This window comes from Vombatus ursinus, unplaced genomic scaffold (assembly GCF_900497805.2).
Source record: "Vombatus ursinus unplaced genomic scaffold, bare-nosed wombat genome assembly UNPS02014818.1, whole genome shotgun sequence".
NCBI lineage: Eukaryota > Metazoa > Chordata > Mammalia > Diprotodontia > Vombatidae > Vombatus > Vombatus ursinus.
In genome coordinates, this window is record NW_020954596.1 from 56,096,012 (window position 1) to 56,121,055 (window position 25,044).

Sequence of the window (25,044 nt, forward strand, 5' to 3'; positions counted from 1 at the left end):
AGTTCTTTCAGAAGGTGTTTATGTGCCTCTGTGTTAGGCTCTAGAGGGAAGTGGTCAGAGATGAGATTGAGAAATGCCACCAACAAAATATTACATATTCAGAAAATAATTCTAAAACCAATGACTTTGTGCAAATTATTGGGTTTTCTCCAAAATAATAGCAATGGTGTTACATTACTATCTAATGCTGAATTTGTTGAAACAAGCTGCTCTATTGGCCTATGGGAAATCATATTACTGTCCTTAAAAGAGAGATTCTTGATATTTTTGTGTGTGTCATGGACCTCATCTTTGACAATCTGGTAAAATCTTGAGTTTTGTCTTTCCACTGGACTTAGATGACAACTTTGTGAAACTCTGCCTCATTTAAATCCAATTCATGCACAAGTCAAGACATCACCCTTCGATGTCATTAGTCCTCTTTGAAAAGGAAAGACAAACAACAAAGCCTATAGACGTGTTCTCAGAATACTGTTTTTAAATGTATAAAATAAAATACATAAGATTACAAAGGAAACAAATTACATTGAATTACATTACAGTTTTATATATTTTAAATTCATGGACTATAACCATAGAATGCTTACCAATCTACAGGCAATGTACAGAATGGTTTCCTTCAGTGCTCTGGGAGGGGTCAATGAATGGAGAGGAGACTAGACAATGGTAAAGAAAAAGTTCAGAAAATATGAATGAAGGATCTGTCACCTATTGTCTCATGCATCAAACAGTATTTTAATCTGTGATTTGTTTTTCTTTGTACCTTGCTCAATAGGAAATATCTTATCAGCATACCACAAATATCAATTAATATTTTTAGGCATCCTGAAGGAGATCTCTTTGCAGGCTGCAACCTGCTGATAAAAAAAAATCTTCCCTACCAAATGGCTGACCATCCTAAAGCCATTATTCCAGGAGAATAGCCATAGAATGGAATGGTCAACCCTCTCTACCCAAAATAACTTCTTCTCAAAGCTGCTGTAAGTCAAGTTTGGCCTTTTTGTTTTGCAGGAATCACCACCGTGCTGACCATGACCACCATCAGCACTCACCTCAGGGAGACCCTGCCAAAGATCCCCTATGTCAAAGCAATTGATATTTACCTGATGGGCTGCTTTGTGTTTGTGTTCCTGGCACTGCTTGAATACGCCTTTGTAAATTACATATTCTTTGGGAGAGGCCCTCAGAAAAAGGGAGCTGGGAAAACAGACCAGGGGGCTAATGAGAAGAACAAACTGGAGATGAATAAAGTCCAGGTAATGTACTGAGCATTAACAACTGGACAATTGCTCATTTTCTTATCAGGAAAACATGCTCTGGGATAGCCCATGATTGCATTTAGTTTGATTTTCAATAGAATCTAGTAGTCTATTAAAGAATTATTTGATTAATCTGAAAATGTGCTCAACAATGTGGTTTTCTAAGACTAGCGTGTCCAAATTGGATTCCCCCATCACGAAGGTAAGCAATACCTTGCTTTTCTGAAAAGATACTCTTTGAACCTGGGTTTGAAATATTCTGATTTAAGTTGGTGGGTCCATAAGCACAGTGTAGATTCTGTACAGAAGAAGTCAAGAGACCAATACCATCATCTACAAAATAAAACTAGTAGGACTAAAACTGTTCTAATGAATGAGATAATAGATGTAAACCCACTTTGAATTCTTCGAAAGAGTGATGTTCTACAAATTCAGAGTACCATTACCATTTTTATCCTCACTATTAGCAGTTCTTGTGAGCTGTGGACCTCAATGAGGATAGTTATTGATCTATTTGTTCTTCTAAAACATTTATCTATTTTAGTCTCTGTGGGTTTGACATATGTACCACATTTCTTTGAAATCTGTTAAAATTACAGAAGAAATGCTCATTTGAAAAATGCTACTAACTTAAATTTCATTTCAAGGTGGCTGATTGAATCATAAATCAAACTATAAAAGTTATCTTCATACTCTTAGCAGTCTACCAAATCAGTGACTTGAACCCAGTCCATTCTATCAGTCTGTGTTCTAATCAAAGTATCAAGAAACTAAGAGATGACCAGGCAAGGGACATGTCTTTTCCACTGCACCAGATGTAAATATTTTTCACACTGAAGAAAACTTGGTATTTTATCAATACATCCACAAGGAAGTTTCTTGGTGTTTTTTTTTAACTTTCATCAAGCCTAATGTGACACACATTTATTAAATGCCCTCTATGTCCCAAGCACTGTGCTGGTCACTAGGCATACAAAAATAAAACAGTCCGTGACTCTTAGGAATTTGCGTTCTAATGGGGGAGGGGGGGAGTGAACAGTGTGGAATGAAATGTACAAAGACAAGTAAATGCTAAATATATATGAAATAAATACCAAGTAATTTTGATCTGAGAGGAGACACTAATGGCTAGGAAGATCAGGAATGACCTGAGTTTAAAACAGAGCTAGTGATTCCATGAAGTTGAGGTAAGGAAGGAGTGTGTATCAGGCCCAGAGGTGGGAGATGAGATAATATATGTGAGGAACATCATGCAGACCACCTTTTCTAAGCCTAAGAGTGCATGACAGGGAGAAGTACGAAATAAGTTTGGAAAGATAGATTGGAGTCAGATCATAAAAGGCTTTAAATGTCAAACAGAGGAATTTGATGGGGGGAGGGGGGTTGTTTGTTTGTCTGTTTGTTTAATCTTAGAGGCAATAGGGAGTTCCTAGAACTTCCTGAGCAAGTGACTGACTTGGCCTGACTTGTATTTTAGAAACAGCATTTTGACAGCTCTGTGGATGATGAATTAGAAAGGGGGAAGGAATAGAGACAGGGAGACCAATTGGAAGGCTATTACAATAAGCCTTATGAGAAGTGATAAGGGCCTAAACCAGGGTGATGATAGCCAACATGAATGGAGAGAAGGGAACAGATTGGGAAATGTTGTCCAGATAGAACAGACATGTTCTGGGAAGTGGTGGTCTTAACGAGAGGGTAAGGAAGTATAACTCGTTACAGATGACTCCAAGGTGACTGGAAGGATGATAGGGTCCTCAACAGAAATAGGAGGGTTATAAGGAGAAGTGGAATAAAGATGAGTTCTGCTTTGGATGTGTTAAGTGTAAAATGTCTTTAGGAAGTGAAGTAGAAATAGCCACCAGGCAATGGACAAAGTGGTTGGGAGGTTAAGGAGAGAAGTGGGGTGAGCCTGTAAATCTGAGAGTCACCGGCTTAACTATGAGAACAGATGATATGACTGAGAGCATGAAAAAAAAAGTAAAGGAAAGGAAAGAAGACATAGGGCAGAGCTTCTACCAATTTATTCTAGTCGTGTCTAAGCCTTCTTCCACATGATATTTCATATTTCCATACTTCCATATATTTCAGATATTTAATAGCTAATAATAGCTAGTGTTTATATAGCTCCTACTGTGTTCCAAGTGCTTTACAAATATTAACTCATTTGATCCTAACACAACATCCCTGTGAGGTAGGCGCTATTATTATCTCCATTTTATAGTTGAAGAAACTAAAGCAAACGGAGGGTAAATGACTTGCCCAGAGTCACACAGCTAGTAAGTGTTTGAGGTCAGAGTTGAACTCAGATCTCCCTGCCTCCAGGCCCGACACTCTATCCACTGCACCACCTAGCTGTCCTTGTTTTACTTGAAGATAACAATTATGCCCAACCTAAGTATTCTTTTCTCTAGACTAAACATGTCCGTTCCCTTCCAATGATCCTCATACGACATGGACTCAAGTCTCTTTACCATCCCAGTTATCAGCTTGTTGCACATATTAGCTTGTCAATTTCCTTCTTAAAATGTTATTGAGTTGTTTGCAGTCATATCTGACTCTTTGTGATCCCATTTGAGATTTTCTTGGCAAAGATACTAGAGTGGTTTGCCATTTCCTGCTCTAGCTCATTTTACTGATGAGGAAACTGAGGCACAAACAGGGTTGAGTTACTTGCCCAGGGTCACATAGCTAGTAAGTGTCTGAGGCCAGATTTCAACTCAGGAAAACGAGTGTTCCTGACTCCAGCCAGATTCTCTATTTACTACACCACCTAGCACAAAACACCCTACTATAGAAATGCTGTTTATCTAAGAGGCAGCTAAGTTGCACAGTGGTTTGAGTGTTTGACCTAGAGTTAGGAAGACCTGAGTTCAAATCTGACCTTAGACACTTACTAGCTGTGTGACTCTGGACAAGTCATTTAACCTCTGTCTGCCTCAACTTCCTCAGTTGTAAGTGGAGATAATAATAGCACCTACCTCCCAGGTTTATCGTGAGGATTAAATGAGATAATGTTGTTTTAAAATGTTTATCATAGTGCCTGGCACATAACAGGAGCTTAATAAATGCTTATTCCCTTTCCTTTCCCTTTCCCAAATATGCCTTTATCCAAGTTATTAACAAAAATATTAAACAACAGATACCTAAAGACCTACACTATGAACCTTTAAGGTACCTTCAAGCCATTAATGACTATCCTTTGGATCTGACCATCCTTCCAGTCCCAAATCCACCCAACTGTACCGTCTTCCAGTCTCCACCTTTTCCCCAAGAATAGTGAGAGACTTTGTCAAATGCTTTGCTAAAACCTAGGTGAAGTATTTCCATAATATCCCTTTATCTACAAGTTGAATGACGCTATCAGAAAATGAAAGGAGGCCAGTCTGCCAGGAGTTATGGAGCCTTGCTGGTTCTTTGTCATCACAACCTCTTTTTCTAGGTATTCACTAACCAGCCCTCTAATAGTAACATTCTGGTTTTTTATGAGGAATTCTAAAATACCTTCGACGTACTCTTGAAGTCTATAAACTCAGCCAGAGATCAAATAATGAAAATAAGCTATTAAGTTGGCTCTCCCAAAGGAATAATTCTAATCCCAATACTGTATCACTTACCCAGATGACCACAGTAACAGTTTATGGCTTTAGGCAGGACTTAGCATCCCTCTGGGTGCTAATTTCTGGATTATTACAGACTTATTGGCACCCCCCAGCTGGGTTCTAATAGTCTTTGAGCCAAATCCCTTGGATAGCAGCTTAAGCATCCCAACTGACCAAAACTATCCAGACACCTCCATGTGACCCATCACATCTGCCTGCACACATAGGATGTGTGAAGTCACTGGCTCCAGCCCAATTCTCTTCTACTTACCCTGACAATCTTCAGGGCTTTTTTTTTCAGGTTTTTTCAGGTTTTTCTTTCCACTGTCACTTTTTTCACTTCTTAATTAGCAGACAGAGAGTGACAGGAATCATTGTGGACTTTTTAATGTATCTTAAATGCTTATTTCTCCTACTACCTACTTTTAAAATGTCAGGGGAACCTCAACATGTGATTTATTCAGTTGAAGTGCTCTGCCCTAGTGTTATTTAAAGAGCTTCTTCTATGCTTTCAAATGCATATGATGCAGCATGATACATACTCTAGAAAATACAGTGGCCTTCCAGTACAATGGAAATGGTCTAGGCCTGGTGAGGCAAGATTCACGAAAGAAGAGAAATGATCTCTAAAACTGTTATAAGAGTTCCTTCCACCCATGTAACAATTGCTCCTGAAATTTAGGACAATGTTCAGTATACTCCAGATTGATACAGTCACCACAGTGTCATCCACAGAAAGAGACCACTAGAGAACCCCACAATCTATGGGAAACAACTTTGCCCTCTGTAATAGACCATTCAAGAGAGTAGTGAATACCTTTATTAAGAATATATCCTCAGACACACAATACTCGCTTAGCTGTGTAACCCTGGGCAAGTCACTTAACCCCAATTGCCTCGCCAAAAAAAAAAAAAAGGAGAAGAAGAAGAATATATCATTGTTTTATCCCGTCCTTAATGCCAACAATCAGATCATTGACAAGTTATTTCTATGGTTTGATCTATTGATGAATCTTGTATAATCTCAACATGTGCATGGGGGCAACTTGTTAGAACAGAATCAATTTTGGGGGGAAATAGTAAACACATTGGAATCTTACCTATACCTTTTAGGTAGTTTTATGACTATGAAGATGTGGTCTGCCATAGAAAGTTTTCTGCAAAAGACTCTCTCTTCGTTTCACATATTTCCAAAAGAAGAGATATTTTTACTTTTTTTTTTTTGGCAATTGGGGTTAAGTGACTTGCCCAGGGTCACACAGCTAGTAACTGTCAAGTGTTTGGTCTGAGACTGGATTTGAACCCAGGTCCTCCTGACTTCAGGGCCAGTGCTCTATCCACTTCCCCACCTAGCTGCCCTAAAGAGACAGTTTTAAAAAACATGTAGGTCATTTTCATTGAGGTGTTGAATTAAATCATACGGGCCTATAGTCATTGAGGTCCTCTTGACTGCCTTTATTTTAAATAAAATGTCTGCTTATTTCCAATCATTTGGTATCTTTCTTCTTTGGGATATATTGAAAATTGCAAATTATATTGCCCAAAAAAATAGCAAAACAGTGGGAAAAATCCTGAGTACACCAAAAGCTTGTTTTGATACCCAATTAAACCATATCATCCCAAGAACACTTACAGATGGAAGTGGAAGGAGGACAACAAATAAAAGGAAAATAAGTGATATTGGTCAGCATTTCTATAGCAATCTTGTTGTTGTTTGTCCTTCGTTCTCAAAGAGAACCATGACATCAGGGGGGTGAAGCCTTGACTTGCAAGTGAATTGCATTTAAGTGAGGGAGGGCTGTGCAATGTCACCAAACACCTCACTTTCACCTCCAGGGTCATCTGGGTCCAGTGGTGAGATATACATCAGGACAATTAGAGACAGCCCCGGATGCAGTGGGATACCGTGGCCTTTTTAAGCTAAGGTCTCAATTTGACTGAAGCAATGCCCATTCAGTGATTAAGGTTAGGTAAGAAATGAGGCAAAGAATGGCCTCTTTGACCTACTTAAAAAAAATCAATCTGGAAGGAGAAGACCCTCAGGGTTTCTGGCCAAAACAGAAACAATTGCTATAGCAATCTATCCTCATCATGGATGACAATGCAGCCAACTTGGACTCTTAACCATCAAAACCAGATGAATCACAGAATTTTAGAGATGCAAGCCACCTCATCAGCCATCTGCTCTAATCCATGCCTCACAAAGGAATCCCCAGTATAATACACATAACCACTAGTCATTCAACTTCTGCTTCAAGACTTCAGACAAGCAAGAACTCACTATTTCCTAGAGCATCACATTCCACTGAGCTTAGAAAACTCTAATTGTTAGAAAATTTTTCCTAATATTAAGCCTAAATGTGATGCTTTGCTCCTTGCACCTAATGCTCCTGATTCAATCTAGGGCTAAATAGAAAAAAAAATCATATACCTTCCCACATGCCAGCTCTTCAAATACCTTGAACACAGTTTTCATGTCCACTCTGAATCTTCTCCTCTTGGAGCTAAACATGCCCAGTTCCTTTAACTAATCTACATGTAACAGCAGCTCATAGCCCTTCACCATACTGGTTGCCCTCCTCTGGAAAGTCTCCAGATTATCAATACTCTCCCACAACTGAGCACAGCACACCAGACATGGTCAGAATAGGACAGTATACAACTGAACTATTGCTTCCTTATTCCTAAAAGCTATGCATCTCTTAATGCAGCCTAAGATTGCTCTGCATTTTCCCACATCACAAAGGGAACTCGCCTCAAACTTTCAGGCCCCTAAAACCCTGAGCTCTTTTTCAGATATACTAATGTGTAATCATATCTCTCTCTCCCTCCCCCATCAAGTACATATGAAATGTCTTGGGTTTTTTTTTTTTTAACCCAAGTATAAGACTTTACTTTATCCCTATTGAATTCCATGATATTATGTACTATAATCTGGCCTCACACACTTACTAGCTATGTAACCCTGAGCAAGTCACTTAACCCTATTTGCCTCGGTTCCTCATCTGCCAAGAGGAGCTGGAGAAGGAAATGGCAAACCACTCCAGTATCTTTGCCAAGAAAACCCCAAATGGGGTCACAAAGAGTGGACATAACTGAAAATTGATTGAACAACAACAAAATGTACTATATCAGGAACTAAAAAGGGCACTTAAGAATGTCAGGAAGACCAGACCAAGTTCACACAGAAGTAATCCAAGAAATAAAATTTTTAAACACTGAGGGGTCAATTTTTAATATATCTCAAAGCATATATTAAATATACATTAAAAAAATGTTCCTAACTATATCACCCGTTTTAAAAAATAAACTAGCAAAACTTGGCTTATATTAGGTGGGATTTCATGGTATGTAAGGTTAAGAATTTTTTGTTTTTAGATTCGTTGCAGGCCTTTCAAGTAGGATATAAGGGGAAAGAGCTAGGAAAACTTTATGGCACACAGGCACAATGATGTGGAGCTGTGGATTGGTCCAGTCATTCAGGGGAGTCATTTGGGACTTCCCCAAAAGTTACTAAACAGTGCATACCCTTTAACCCAGCAATTCCACTACTAGGCATCTGCCCCAAAGAGATTAAATAAAGAGGGAAGGACCTATGCATACAAAAATATTTATAGCAGCTTTTTTCATAGTAGCCAACATTTGGAAGACAGGGAGTGTCTTCCCATTGAAAAATGGCTAAGCAAATTATGGAATGTGAATGTAATGGAATTATGCCATAAGTTCTGCCAAACTAAACAGTAGCAACAGACACTGGGAAGACCTCTATGAATGATGCAGATCGAAGTAATCGGAACCAGGAGAACAGTTTATACAATGATAACAACATTATAGAGAAAAACAACTTTGAAAGACTTTAGAACTCGGATCAGTACCCTGATAAATCACAAGTCTAGGAGAAAGAAGATAAAATATACTACCCACCTCCTGCCAGAAAAGTGATAAACTTAAAATGCAGAGAGAGAAATATATTTTCAGGCATGGACAGTGAGGGAATGTGTTGTGCTGAACTACGCAAGTTTATGATGAAGGCTTTATTTTTCCAGGGTTGTTGTTATTGTCGTTCATTTAGGGGGAGAGTGTGTCGGAGAGACAAATTACAAATGCCCATAGAAATAAAAAATAAATAAGTTGTAAAGGAAAATACTTTCCCCAAAAGTACCATCTTTTTCACAGTCAGAGATAGTACAACGAATACTGGACTTGAAAACAAACCTGGGTATGAGCCTGGCTCTGAAATCCACTGCCATGAGATCATGGGCAAGTCTCATTACCTTTCTAGGCCTTAGTTTTCTCATCTCTAAAATGGGTGTAATACCTTCTATACCTGTGATGAATGGGCTCTTTTTCAGAAAACATAGAAGCACAATTGGTTATATTTATGTAGCACTTTTAGGTTCGCAAAACACCTTTACACACACATTGCCTCATTTGATCTTCACAACCACTCTCTGAGATAAATGCTATTATTTTACATAGGAGGAAATTAAGGCTCAGAGTTCCCTAGGGTCAGAACTAGGATCATTCAGTTAATACGTACATGAGGTGGAATAGAACCCAGGTCTTTCTGCCTCTAAGTGCAGCAATATATCTACTACTCATGCTGACTCCACAAAACTGTAAAATACTTCCTGTGTATTGTTATTAATATTACCACGTGTGCTCTCTAAGGCTTCTACTTCTTCCTTTTCCTTTTCCCAAAATCAGATTCAGATAATACGTTAACAACCAAAGGAAGCTGGCCACTTCATCTTCCCATTTGTATTATCTGAAAAAGATATGTACAGAATGCATCCTGAATTGTATTTTAAAATGCTACTCTTTGTTGAATTAAATGTAGCAGAAAAAATATTAGATTATTTTTCCTTCAATGTAAAGGTTAACTGATCCCTCTATTGCTCTATATTGTAAACAGTTTAATATAAATGGCTTATGTGCCCTAGTCATAACTGTGAGCATCCCAGAGTTTTTTGTCTTGTTGCCTCTGGGTATGGAATGGCATTGCTCATTTATTACACACATGGCCTTCTGTGAGCCTTTGTGGACAGTCATGTCAACGGACAACTGCACCAAAGTCGCAGAAGTGTGTGCTTTGTTTTGATTTATGGTCATAGCAGCTGCATTGAAGCTCTTAAAATGAACCCATAAGGCACTGCAGATGTTGAATCCAGGTGTGAGAAATGCTTCACCCTCCAAGGTGACAAAGACTATAGATCTATGAAACCTTCAGACATCATTGGAAACTTAGAATCCTACTGAGAATTTTGACACATTTCAGACTACAATGAGCCTATCAAAAAGAGGGTCTCCGAGATATTTGTTTTCTTAATAAGGAGTATATAGTAATACATCTATATCTATACATAATTTAAGAGAGCATGAGAAAATCTGTCCATTTGAAAACTAGTGTTTCTATCTGTGAATGGCCACACGGTCTTCGCCCAAATGCAGATGACTATTTAAGGAATTCCAGACTGTCAGGGGTATGATGAAAGGGCCCAAAACATCCTCCAAAGGAAGGCACCAGGAACTTAGCAGTAGACAGTTCCACCAGCAACACTAACAGAAATGAGAGAGATTTTTTTCTTTACAGCAGAGGTTCTTAAGTTTTTGGGGTTTTTTGGTTTTGGTTTTTGGTTTTGGGGGGTTTTTTTGTGACATGCACCCCTAATGAAGCCTGTGGACTCCTCATGGGATTACAAAGGAAACCAATTTAATTGAAATACAATCATCAATATAGGGTTATGTGCATTATATATATATATACATATATATATATAATATGTTTCTATGGAGACAGATAGATAGATGATGGTGATAGGTAGAAAAATAGACAGATCAAGCAGATAAATTTAGAAAAGAATAGTTCCCACATCTCAGATTAAGAACTTTTGCTTTAAACCATTACCTCTTTCAAATACTTGCCATCTGTGGTGAGGCATCTAAATAAAAACACTGTCAGTAAGCTGTTTAGAGGATAGCATTTAATTTTACATTTACTACAATGAAAGTAATTTCAAAATATTAGCTATGTAGAGGTAGGGCATGTCCATAGCTTAGTCTATTACAATGTCCAATGTGGCATGATTTTTGCTATGAATTCCCATTGGCTTCACCTCCCTCCATTACAGGCTATTCCTCTCAGTTTTTGATGAAGTTACCTTCTTTCCAGCTGTACCTCAAAAGCAACCCATATTAGAATGTGAGCTCTTTGAGGGCAGGGACCATGTTTTGCCTTTCTTTGTTTCCCCAGTGCTTGGCACAGTTCATGGCATACAGTAGATGCTTGTAAATGTTGGTGACTAAGTGACTGACTTTATGACTGCCTCCTTTACTCTTATTCTACGTACTTTCTCTTCTACCGTCTGTTTTATTTGCCTTCTGTCTATGATTTCAGCAGGCCAGCCTTGCTTAGTGACTCACAGATGTCAAAAATGTTGTTGAGCATTCTGGAAAACAATTTGGAACTATATTCAAAAAGCTATTAAACTGTCTTTGACCTAGTAATGGCATTACCAGGGGTCAAAGGAAGAGAAAAAGAACCCACATGTACAAAAAAATATTTGTAACAGCTCTTTTAGTCATGGAAAAAAAAATTGGAAATGGAGGGATTGTCCAACAACTGGGGAATGACTAAACAAGTTATGGTATATGAATGTAATGGAATACTACTGTGCTATAAGAAATGATGAAGGGGATGGTTTTGGAAAAAACCTGGGAAGGCTTGTATGAACTCATGCAAAGTGAAGTAAGTCGAACCAGGAGAATAATTTAAACAGTAACAACACCAAAAAGACAAACAATTTTGAAAGATTTGTGAACCAATCACGATTCTAGAGGATTCATGATAAAACATGCTACCTACCTCCAATAGAGAGATGATGGACTCAGAGTACAAACTGAGGCATATATATACATATATATGTATATGTATGCATGTATGTATATGTGTATATATTTGTGTGTGTGTACATATGTATATGTATGTATGTGTAGTATATATGTATGCATATATAGTATGTGTGTGTATATGTATGTATATATAGAGAGAGAGAGAGAGATGGCTAATGCAGGAATTTGTTTTGCTTAACTATACATGTTTACAACGGATTTTATTTTTCTTGCTTTCTCAAGTGTGGAGGAGAGGGAGGTAGGATGGAGAGATTTCAGCAATGAAAATAAGATAAAATTGAAGTTGTTGTTTTTTTAAAAAAGAGTACAGAAAAAAATTTCTGAGCTTATTAGAAAGCCAAATTTATTTGTAAATGTTAGCACCACTCTTGCAGGTAACTCAGAGTAACATCTATCCTCTTGAAACTAAGCAGAATTTATTATTGTGTTATCGCCCAAATGCCCACCTCCCTATAAAAACCGTATGTATTAGCTGCACCTTCCAGAAATGAGGAGTGGGAGGGGAAACCACTATGAAACAGGAAGCCAGGGAGTACTGGTTATAGGAATGTCCAGAGTTAAGAGAGGAGGATGGTCAGAGTGGGAATTCAGAAAACAGCAAGGCATGCCACAGAGGCATCTCATAAGGGAGAAAGACATTCATTTCTGACATCAGTATACATTTCAGTCAGTAACTGGTAAGCAAAACAAACAAAAACAAAAGGACAGAGCACTTCCCTATTCATGAATTTGTGGCTAAATGCAGCTAAAGCTTGCTGTCCCTTTTTCCAGGTTGATGCTCACGGCAACATTCTTCTTAGCACCCTGGAAATAAGGAACGAAGGCAGTGGTTCAGAAGTGCTTACGAGTGCTAGTGACCCCAAAGCCACCATGTATTCCTACGACAGTGCAAGCATACAGTACCGGAGGCCCCCCACCAGCCGAGAGGCCTATGGTCGGAGTGCTCTGGATCGGCACGCCATTCACAACAAGGGGCGTATCCGGAGGCGGGCATCGCAGCTTAAGGTCAAGATCCCGGATTTGACTGATGTGAATTCTATAGACAAGTGGTCAAGGATGTTTTTTCCAGTCACTTTTTCTCTTTTTAATGTCGTCTATTGGCTTTACTATGTGCACTAAATTCTTTAAGGATAACATAATTTAGATCATTACCCTCCTCTATTGTTCTTTCTAATCTAGCAGGTCCCTAGCAGCTACACTGCTATATTTTTAAGGTAAGATATTCAGCCATCCACTTGGTTTTAGTTCCTACATATCAATTTTATTACTGTACCATGTTTACTTCAAATGAGAACAGTATTTCCCCCCTAGTACATTTCGGTCCAGATTATTAGCTCTTTGGGAGCAGCTTTGAAACAATCACTATTTATCACCATGTTTACAAAAAAAAAAATTACAACAACAAAGAGATCTAGGGCAACTTTTCCTAATATCTCTCAATTTGATTTTTTTCTCCTTTTTTAAAAATGAAAATGAAAAGAAAACCTTCCTCTTTTCCTGTATTGCTTCCTGGTGATCTGTAACATCACGCTGCCAAAAAATAAATAAATAAATTCTAATGTCTCAGAACAAGCCATTGACAAGTTACAGATTCTCAGGAAATCTCTGTTCCCTCCACCCCACAACAGAGGGAAAACAAGGAATCCCAAAGAGAAAAAGATTCTCCCACCCACCCCACTCCCAGAATCTACTCTATACCTAGTGTGAAGGTTTTCCTAATCTGTGGGGTGGAGAGTAGAGGAGGTAGGGGTGGAAGGGAGACAGAGACGTCAGCAATTTGCCTTTAATTGTGCTTGTCCCGAGTTTGTATCAAGGTCCTGCATTGCCTGCTTAAATGATGTACTATACCTTTAAGCTAGATCCTCTGGAAAGGACTTATTGATAGGATTGTCAGGCAAAATGTAAATTAACTTTAGATCCAAGCTTGTTTGTTATTGTGAACATCTTTTCTTCTTCTGACTTAGAAAATTTTGTGGCATTGTGCCATTTTTCTAAAAGACTATTTCAACTGAAAAGCCCTTGCCTCACATCATTCATCCCTTCCTTGATGCTCTCCTATCATATTATAAAGTCCTTGCTCCAGATGAGAGAAAAACGTAAAAAGACAGAGACAGAGACACACAAAGAGATAGAAGAATGCAGAGACTCACAGAAAGACACCAAGTAGAACACAACTGGAAAAACAGAGACACACAGATACATCAAGAGGCAAACACAAACAAAGACACATAAAGGGGAAGGGGAGAAAGAGAGAGAGAAAGAAAGAGAGAGAGAGAGAGAGAGAGAGGAAGCGAATATCTTATTGAGAAATAATTTTCTCCTTTCCATAGGGGAGGCAAGACGAATATGCTGAGAAGGCATGTGAACTGCCAAACATAACATGAAAAAGTAGGTATTTCTCAGTGTTTCGAGAAGCATTGTCTAAATCATGTACTGGTTACAAGATTCAGAGGGAGTTTGGAAGCAAGATATTAGATTACTGCTGGTTAGTAAAATAAATGTAAATATTCTACATGTGCTCCAGAATATAAAATGTAAAATGAATCCTCTGGGACAGTTCTGAGAAAACCAAAACAATTGTTCTCCTATTCTACTGGTTAGTAAAATAAATGTAAATATTCTACATGTGCTCCAGAATATAAAATGTAAAATGAATCCTCTGGGACAGTTCTGAGAAAACCAAAACAATTGTTCTCCTATTCTACTGAGAACCTTTCTCCATTTTCAGAAGACCTCATTGGAGCACGGTTAGTTTCAAGGGAAAAAAAAATAATCAGTGGGCCTGCAAAAATGGCCTTCTAGGAACAGGAAAATATCACTTCAATTTCACCTCTACACTAGAGGAGGGAAGCCTCACCTGCTCTTCCCTGCCCCACCCCCAGTTCCTCACCATGCCCCTCCCTCCTTCCCATACCTACCTGGAGGAGAGGTGACCACTATTTGCCAAAGGCATGAAGGTGCCTTGGTGGCACCTGCCACCTTCCCCTCTTCTCTCTCTCCTTCTTGCCTCCAACTTTTCAGAGCCCTACCACTCATGCAGATGGGATTCTTTCTCTCTCTCTTCCTCATTTCCTACACACAATGGTACATACAGACGTCATTAAACATTCTTAGTTACCTTTAGCTCATGTCCAACCCAGGGAGAATCAAGGCTGAACATTGTGGAGAAAATAAATATTTAGCCTTCAACTGGTCATTTTATTCATGTGCTTTAAAGTGGCCATAACCTATTAAATTGCTTAAATAACAGAAGGAGCTGGGGGAAAAAAAAGAAGGAAAATGGTGTGGGCAATTATGTCCTGCTATAGCCTTAGAGATAGATGTCCAGCTGTTCAAGTTTCCCAAACATTGAAGTAGATTCTCCAGTGTAGATACATCATAGATGTTACTGCACATTCATCCCTTTGCATTCATGTTACTTTGGCCATAATGTTACACATGATGTGCATTACACTTACCAGCTTTAGGAGGCAGATACTCAGGTAAAAACATGTTGAGGGCTGGAACTACCTGAGAGAGCTTTGCCTCCATTCTCTTTTGCCAAATAGAAGCAGGAAACTGGCTGGTCATGTTGCTGGTGGAATGAGGCAAAATGTTCTCACAGTCCAACCTTTCTAGTGCTTTACACTGGGAAACAGGAGAAGGAAATACGTCATGTGCAAAATGACACTGGTTCATGGGTCCAAGGGTGGGATTTTCTTAAATGAACATTATGTATGATACTTGGAAATATTCTCAAGTACATTCCATCTTTCTGAAGTTGGTGACTATTTTATAACATCTGTTTGAGAAGCTTAATTACAACTTGCCAAATGAAAAATATATTTCTAATGCCAGACAGAAAGAATCTCCAAGATATCTTATGATGATGTCGATTCCTTAGCATCTTACCAAAGGGTGATATTCCACTGTCTTTTCTAAACCAAGTATAATCAAAAAAGTGTTTGTTTTGGTTCACTTTGGTTCAGTTGGCAATTGTGGTGATGGGAATGACAGAATAAAATGTCTCAAGAAAGAAAAAGCATGCCAAGATAAAAATTCTAAGAGGGGTGTGGAATAATACCTTAGCAGCCTCTAGCAAGGCGGATGTAAATGCTCATGTAAATTCTGTATATAGTTCATTGAAATGTTCTGTCATCTTATGTTGTGTGTGGTTGACCATGGCTTTGAATGGATGCTTAAAAAACCTGAGACCTGTAAATAGTATTCCCGTGTTCTGACAGCTGCTTTCAGTGCTAGCCCGCATGGTCACCATTCGGGCCCAAATCAGAATCTTTCAGCTCTTGTTCATTCTCAGCCATTTTCTGGTGCAGTTCTGTGATCCTGCTGCAAGGCATCGCAAGGTCCATGTGTTCAGTGCCTCCCCCCTCCCCCTCTCCCACTGGCTGGGGCAGCGGCTGTTGAGCGTGTCTAACGGAGATGGGGGGGAATCAGCAACACCAGCAGAAACGGCTAGGCCTGCCAGTCACTGCTAGTGCTGCCTCATGGGAAGTAGAGGGTGTAACTCCTGAGAGTTTATTTAATGCCTATTTGTTTATCCAGATCTCAATTATCAGTGCTTACTAAAGGGGGTCAGGGATGGGATGAAAAATTGAAATCTACAAATAACCCAAAGCCTCAATTTTGCCAAATCCTTGGGCTTCTATTGTTCTCCCCACCCAATTTCCTTTTTTTCTTTTCACCTGATTTACTAACTAGGAGTCAAAAGAGAAACTTTTAGTTTTCTAGAACCTCCTGGTTTTTCTAGCTTTATAAAAGTTTCACTATGGTTGCTAATAAAAGATTAAATGCTCAAAGAGAGAAGAAAAGGGAAGAGAAGCAAAGGATGTGGAATCCACACAGACCCAAAGGAAACCACAAACTAATCCAGCTATAAGAAAATATGGATAAGAAGGTATCTGTGCTCCTATAATATGTCATGTGGGGCCATCCAAGCCCCAGGGGAGACACTAGTTCCAGAGAAATGCACTATTTCAATGTATCTGGTTTTGGAGTATCATAGAAAAAGCAATAGATTTGGAGGTAGAAGACTTGACTTCAAATCTAGGGTTTACCATTTATTAAAGTATAACCCAGTGAAAGTCAGTTCCCCCAAGTGGGGATCAGTTTCCTTTTATGTAAAATAAAAGGATTGGATGATCTTCTAAGGCGCCACACAACTTTCATATCCAGTTAAATCTCTGTCATAACAAGTTTTTTGGCATGTAAAGGAAAGATTGATAAGAATACATTTTGACTCCACCTTGCTGAGCTTACGTGGAGGGAACTCAGTTTGACTGACAGCTATCAATTCTCAACCAGTCTATACAATCTGAAAACTACGTAGATTTTTCTAGATATGTAAACATAAAAAGTTGATACCGTAATCATCATGGACTATAAGGATGCTAAGACTGAAGTTGGTTTTCTTTTTTTCTTCCTCCTTGAGTTTTCATATCCAAAGAAGGAACTCATAGTAGTTCCTGGTTTACCCTGCCCCCCCCCAACATGTATCTATCCTCATCCTGGAGTAATAAAAGCAAATCAGAAAAGTTAGTAAAGTAAGAAATGGGTAGGTGGGGGGGAAGGTGGTTGAATTTGTGGTCCAATTTGACAGGACAACGATACTCACAGAACAACTCTGCCTGCCTTGCCTGCCACGTAGACAATCAAAACTGAGCATCCAAATAACAGTATATTTGCCTCAGGTAGACATGGTCACAAGATCAAACCCATCACTGAGAGAAGTTGGAGAGTACCAAGGATTAACACCCCACTCTTTTATGAGGGGTATATAAGCAGAGGTATCTGGTAGTACCCCACTTCTACTCCCAAACCAGTAAAGGGAGGAGAGAGGTCTATTTCCAGGCATGGCTTTTTTTTCTGAATGCCAATTATTGAAATTTTAAAACCATATATGCATATTTAATCCTCTTGGCCTTCCTTTCTAAGAACATCTATTCTGTGCTAGTTCCTTGTCCGGAATTTGTTTCATTTTGCCTCAGGTAACATGATTGAAAAGACTTACTTTCTAAGGGGATTTTTTTTTCTTTTTTCTCATTCCCAACTTTCACAAAGTATCTTGAAAACTCAGCCCATGAGCATCTTCATTTCATCAGGTTTGGATATCTTCTAGTCATACATAGTCTTCACCAAAAAAAAAAAAAATGGCTTTTAAAAAATCTCCTCAGACTCCTGCCTCAGTTGCCTTATTCTCTAAGTAGCTACTTTTAAAACCTTTGGGGGTGGCATTTGGGACTACATTAGTCACTACCACTGCCATTCTCTTCCATATTATTTCTGTGTATTTCTATATATGTGAGGAGTGCCCACCTCCTGGAATATCTGAGTGTGTTAAGAAACCTCCTATTTCAGTCCAATTCCAAATTAAGTAGGAATATCCTTGCTTACCCTAAACTAAGTCTATGGGAACCCATGGGATTTATACCAGATCACTGAAATATCCACACAAAGATATTCCCTCTGAAGTTCTTTCTATCTCTAACTCAATAATTCTATGACAACCTCACCTTGAATTTCATATATGTAAATAATATTGTGAAATAACACTATATCTATCCATAGCTTAATTAGGACAAATTTTAATCTGAATAATTTACTCCTTTCTATTTTAATCATTCAAGAATGGTATACCTCACTGTCACAAAATGCTTTATCTTTTCCCATTAGACTGGCAGATAAAAATACTAATTTTAATCTTGTCCTTTGCAGATGACTAGGTCTATGTTCTACCCCATGTCCCTCTCTCCCCAGCCTTGTAGTAGTTCTTGCCAAGTCACAAATAAAAATAAGTAACACATTTATAAAAAGTTAAATAATTGCAAGACTTGAAGGGGAAATAATATATTAAAGAAAAAGCACTGGAGTGGGAATTAAGAAAACTAGAACCTGGTTCTGGATTGGCCGCTAAATACATTTTTGACCTAGAATAAAACACAATGGTTTGTGGGCCTTGAGTTCCTCATTTGTGAAATGAATGGCTTGGGCTAAGATGATCTCCAGCCCTAAAAATCTATAACGTGATGAAGTCTCTAAGTCCTACATGTCTATCTAAGTAGAGAAGCCGCATTGTGTATTGGAAAGAGCATTGAACTTTGGGACTCAGAGAATCTAGGTTTGAGTCTTGGCCTTGCCACTATTAACTGTGAGTCCTTGGGAGCAAGTTCTTAGATCTCTCTAGGTCTGTTTGCTCACCTGGGAGATAAGGAGAGGGGGAACCAAATTATCTGGTAGGCACCGTCTATCACTAAAATCATAGATCTTCAGGACTAACAGGTTAAAGATAATTGAGTCCAAACTCTTTTTTATGCTTTTTGCAGATGAAGAAAGCAAGACTCTGAGAAAGTAAGTGATTTACCCAAGGTCACACAGCTAATAAGTAGGGAAAACAGAATTTGGACCAGGGTCTTCAGAATCCAAACCCAATGGGATTTCCATTACAGCACACTACCTGACATCTGGCCAATTACTGAATTTGTTACATTGTTCTATTTTTTTCCAAGCCTCAATATTTATCTTTCCATGTACCATAACTCTAACAAATATAAAGATTTGTTATCAGTTCTCTATTTTTATCATTCTGACCTAAAATTTCTTTATACCTTTTCCTGACCCTTTAACCATTCATCTTAATTAAATTTGGTCCATTTCAACAAGTATTTCTTAAAACATCCAATGTGTACAAGGTACTATGTGAGGTCCTGGGAATCCAAATTTGGGAGCAGGAAGAGAGGGGGATGATAGCCCTTGTTTTTCAAGGAACATACATCCTTCCAAACAGAGTCTATAAAGAGGGGCCATGTATAATAAAACTGAAAAAGTAAGTTGGATTCAGATGTAGAAAGCCTTAAATTCCATTCCTAATGACAAGAGAGACCTAGGAAAGATTTTTGAGCAAGCGGTGACATGGTCAGAACAGTGGATTTGGAAGATTATTTTGGCAGGGAGGATCATAGAAGGAATAGGTTAAAGGAAAGGAGCTCAATTAGATCGCTACTAAAATAGTCCAGGTAAGAGGTGGTAAAATTCTAAATTAGGATAGTGACCATGTAAATAAATAAGGGGATGGACAGGAGAGATATAGTCAAGGTAGAATCCGTAGAGCTTGGCAACTGATTGGATATGGACGGGTGAGGGAGCCAGAAGAATTGAAATTTTTAGAGGTTATGATCTAGGTGACTGGTTTCCTATTCAACAGAAATAGGGAAGTGTGGAGGAAGGACAAGTGAAGAGGTCAGTCTTAAAAATAAGAATGGCTATTTCTTCTTCTGAGACCAAAGCAAAGAAGAAGACAGTGAAAATAGAGGTACTGAGGTGTGATGTAGGGAAAATGAAGGAGTTCACAAGAAATGGCCTTAATTTTCTCAGTAGAACAGGAAGTGATATCCTCTTGGGGTGCTAAGGGAAGAATAGGGGCCACAAGTTAGAAATCACTTCTGAGTGTGTGATAAAGAAACAGTGGGAAAGAATAAAACAGTTGCAATTGGGCCAGGATTCAGTCTAAACTCTATAAGGGATCATATGATTCAGAGCCGGAAGGAACTTCAAGGAAAGGCCCTGTCTTCTAATTATCTGTATCCTACAAAGTAACGGTCTGTAAATGTTGACTGACTGTCTACACTACTCAGTCAACTGTTGACTGAGTGTCTTCAGTTCCTGTTTACATAAATGAGTACTGGTTGTCCCAAAATATACTAACAATACCTCTTCTGAAGGACAAGAAGAAGGGTAAAGTGGCTGTTGGATACTGCCCTTTGTTTGCTGGAATATCAAAGGTTGCTTTCTAAACAATTGCCATGGATGGAATAAATACAAAGAAATGGCCAGACTACCCTGTTGAGACCCCCACCAACTGATAATCTCAGATACCACATGCCCTCTTCGATGAATTTTTTTCTATTTTTTCCCCTTGTTTAATTTTATTCCTTTGGTCAACCAAAGCCTCTCTTCATAGATTACGTGCTCATAAAGTTGTGATTGAACTATGAGTAATTTATGGCATTAAGCACTAAAGGGACCCCAATATGAATCCTAAGGGGAATCACAACAGGGGACATCCTCTGCTAACTGTGATGGTAATCAGAGAATAATTATGAGACCTGAAAACTAATCAAGAGGCCATTTGGTCCTTGATACACTCCTAAGACTTCATCTAGAATCCCTATGATAAAAATCCTTTTTCATATGCTCCTTAATTATTAATCTTCCTGTTTTCTTGTCATATAAATTACTCATATTTTAAAATAATAATTGTACCCTTTAATGATTTACCTTAGGATGACAGTCAGATACCTTATTTCTGTTACATGATCAGATTCTCAATTATTTCTTTGATTCGCCACCTACAATCCTTCTGGATACAATGTACAACGTATGCCCTCCTTTCCAATATCTTAATCAAATCAACTCATTTTAACTTGCTTCTTGCATCTGGATGCAGCTGGAATCATCTATGAATATACTGCAGCAATATCCCTAAAGCCCTCCCAATAAGTCCCTTTGTTCATTTTCTCTAAACTCATTGGAGAATAGAATTATATATGTGTGATTGCTCGGATTTGGAAACTTTAGTATTCATTCAATTCAGTGAGATTACCCCAGTATTCTCAGTCACACATACACACATAAACACACATTTGCTGTAATTATATGTTGCATAATTTGTTCTTTTCTAGAGAATTCATATTATTTACAAACAACCCAACTGCTAAAAATCACCACGTGACAATTATTACAAAAATAAGAGTGTGTCATTTTATGTGTCCAAATATCAAATTTTTAAAAAGTCAAGGTTTTCTGAACTCTTTTTGTAATGAATGCAACATTCTTCTCCTTTGCTCTTGGATGACTAGGTAGCATTTGGAGGTGCCATGATAGAAGGCTAATAAGCAATGTGAAGCCAAGTATTGTTTTAGGGCTCAGTGGCAAAATGAAATGACAAGTTTTTTCCCATTTAAAAAAAAACTCTGTTGTTGATGAGGGATAGGAAATGTGTGTTGGGGTGAGTAAAGATGAACTGAAAATTCTATCAGAGATGTCTATATTGAACTCACCACCTTTCAATTCTCCCCTTGATTCTGCCTGATTAGACACAACCTGAAGTGATAGGCCTTTATAAAGGAATCTATCAAGTTTATGAAGGCAGGGTTAATCTATTTTTTTAAGTAATAAACTAGATATCATAGTATCCTTCTGGCAATGAAAAATGCATCTGGAGCCTCATCTAACAGCAGGTGAAGTACCTCTAGAGAGTCATCTCATACCTACAAGGAAACAAAATTTCTTATACCAGCCTCCCTGTGAAGATTATTGTACTTCACTAACATAGTGTCCTGTTCTAAAAAACTGGATTTTTCTAAAGCAGGTGCCACCCTTCTAGAATGAAAATCGATCCACTGATGCCTCTTACACAGTCATAACGTGCAATTCTTATGCAAGGGGTAAGCATCACCAAATGCACAAAGAAAAAGTAAATTCAATTGAAGTAAGGGGCCATGGTGGGAGTGGGACGTGACCCCAAAACCGTGACCTTTGAAGGAAGAAGAGAAAAAGCACCAAGTCAAGTTGTATCTACCTTCCAAAAGAGTACAAGTGCTGTAAGCATCCTCCAAATTCTAGCGCCCTGGAGCAAAGCCCCCAGTTACCCCTTGTTATGACTCTGTTCTCAGAAAACATTCCATTTCTGCTAAACTCACCAAATATTTCTAGGATGTTAGATAGTTCGATTCCCTGAAGTGTTTTAAAATCTTCAACTAATCAATCTTCTGAACAATTCAAAGTACCCTCTCAGCAGCCAAGAAAGGCCATTCCTAAAGAGCTAATTCTTAATCATGAATTTTAATATACCACACACTCTATTAGAAGATTGATAGCATGATTGGTATTACACGGCTCTTGTAAATAAAATACTCCTTTTATCTGTTTATTTTTTCAGCAGGAAGAACCTATTTGTTTAATTATGACACATAAATTGCAATATTTTACAAATACTCTTTTGACATACGCATTTGCTTTGTTACAAAAGCAAGATTGTTGCAGTAATACTTTTTATACACCAGTCATACTGCAAAAAAATGGTTAAAATAATACAAAATGAGTATTTCTGAAAACATGGGGAAATTTTTATGAAATGGAACTGGTTGAACAAATGCCAAGGATGGGCAGGTCGACTTCTTAATTTTATAATTCAATTTTTCTATTTCGTATTGGTATATGCTGCATTTTCTGATTCCAACTGCTGTCCTGTCCAATGAAATTTGTGAATCTCTGCAGATGCTTTTTACACACGAAATCAAACTTTCATACAGCGTGTGCTTTATTGTACCCTTTTGTTGGGGATTTCGTTAAAACAGTCTAACAGTTACAGTCACTCTTTCTTATGTGTTTAAAGGTCTGTATATCTTTTAATTCCTCCATTGTCTCCAAGGCTCTCTGTGCACAATATCCATGAAAACCTATAGACTGTGATTTATACAATTATTCTAAGACACAGGTTTCCCTCAAGTGCAGTGAATCAAAGAACCAGAAACTGTTAAACGGCCTCTGATTCGTGGCCCCCTTTGGTCCTTATGACTTTTTTCTATTCATTGTCATTCACACAATTTTGTGTCTTGTTCAAATTACAATCAACCTGACATACAATCAGGTATGGACACAAGAAATGCTCGTACGATTGACTTGAGGACATAGAGCTATTTTAGCAGTCACAGAACTGTCGTTCAGTCAATATTTCTTTCCCGGGTCTTGTGGTTTCACCCTAGTGTAAGGTGTTGTTTCCTTTGCTTTCCTATCATGAGGTGTTATATGCTGCAGTAAATGAATGAATGGAAAGCTTCTGAAGACTAGTGTCAAAACCATCAGCAGTATTCCCAAACCCTATGTGCAGCTTTTGAAATGTAGAATTTGCTGTAAATATGTAAACTTTATGTTAGCTTGTTTATCCTAAAAACACAAATAAAACATTGTTTTTTTTTATTTTTTAAAAAACGCTTACATTTGAAAAGCTTACTTTGTACTGCAGTTGAAAACATGCAAGCTTTCAGGAATCTTTTTATAGTCTGTTGTCTTTCAGCAGTTGTAGAAATCTGAATCTATCATTCGTTAACTTTTGTTGTAAAATGCAAGACAAAGCAAACCCCTTGATTTGGAAATAATTCTTTGCGTTCTCCTCCAACAATTGGAAAACTAAAGATACCAGCATAGTTTCCAGGAACTTAGTTCTGCTCTTTCACCTTGGCTTTTCTAAATCTTCTTAAGCCACAAACCTTCCAAGCATCTGGATTCTCCTTTAGAACACGCATATATTTATATATTATAAAAGAAAAAAAAGTCAATGGAATTGTCTTGTACTCAAAATGATGTGCAAAACCGATGTGTCCATTTATCCAACTTGTTCACATTCCACTGTAAATATGAGTATCAGAGGTTGACCTGTTTATCATTCAGTCTCCTGATTCTACCCACACCGCCTTCTCCCCCCTTTGCTCCTCACCCACGCTCTGCTCCCTACCTTCAAAATTGTGTTGATAATAAAATGATGAACATACAAAAGGTGTGGGCTCATTTGTGGTTCAAAAAATAGCTCATCAAGGTGATTGGAGATCAGTTGTACAAATACTTCTATGCTTCACTTGGCAGATAGATTCTGGTATCTCGGCAAACATTTGTTAACTGCAAATGAACGTGCTGGATAAAGAAATTGAGTTTATAAAAGGGTATGCCAGAAAGAAAGAAAAAAAAAGGTATGCCAGGACTAGTAAAAGGAGTGATTACTGAGTTTTAAAGTGAGATGAGGTATGAAAAAAATGTTACATGTTTCTCCCAGGCCTCTCTGCAAGACGATAGTTTGAAGAGTGGTTATTGATCTGCATTGGTAAAAGGGTTTTCCTCACTGGGAGTTCCACATGCCAATGAAATCACAGGTCCAAACCAAATTTTTTTTTTAAAAAAAGGGATGAAAGCAGGCATTCTCACTGCAGAGGAAAACACACACACACACACACACACACATATACACACACCCCTTTATATTGGACCTGACAAGTGTTCCAAATAATATAAACATAACTATTTCATTAATTTATTCAGCATGGAACATTTACCCCAGAGGGCATGACATTATGTATAAAACAGAGAAAACCGTCAAGGCGCATATCAGAAATTGTTCCTGACCTAAAGAAGAGGCCAATCATGTTGAAATGACTGTGGACAAAAAATTCAAAACCATTTATCATTAAGTTCAACATTACTACATAAATGCTAAGAGGATGCTA

The 25,044-nt window shown here is 38.2% G+C and overlaps 1 protein-coding gene across 1 annotated transcript in view; it reads left to right on the top strand.

The window, feature by feature from the left end:
- Positions 1 to 15,979, top strand: part of GABRB1 (gamma-aminobutyric acid type A receptor beta1 subunit) — a 433,636-nt gene extending 417,657 nt beyond the window's left edge. The window contains exons 8-9 of the mRNA XM_027836576.1: positions 1,012 to 1,256; positions 12,545 to 15,979. Of these exons, the coding sequence (XP_027692377.1) occupies positions 1,012 to 1,256; positions 12,545 to 12,892 (593 nt within the window). The 3' untranslated portion in view covers positions 12,893 to 15,979. The remainder of the gene's footprint in view (positions 1 to 1,011; positions 1,257 to 12,544) is intronic.
- The last annotated feature ends 9,065 nt before the right edge of the window (positions 15,980 to 25,044 follow it).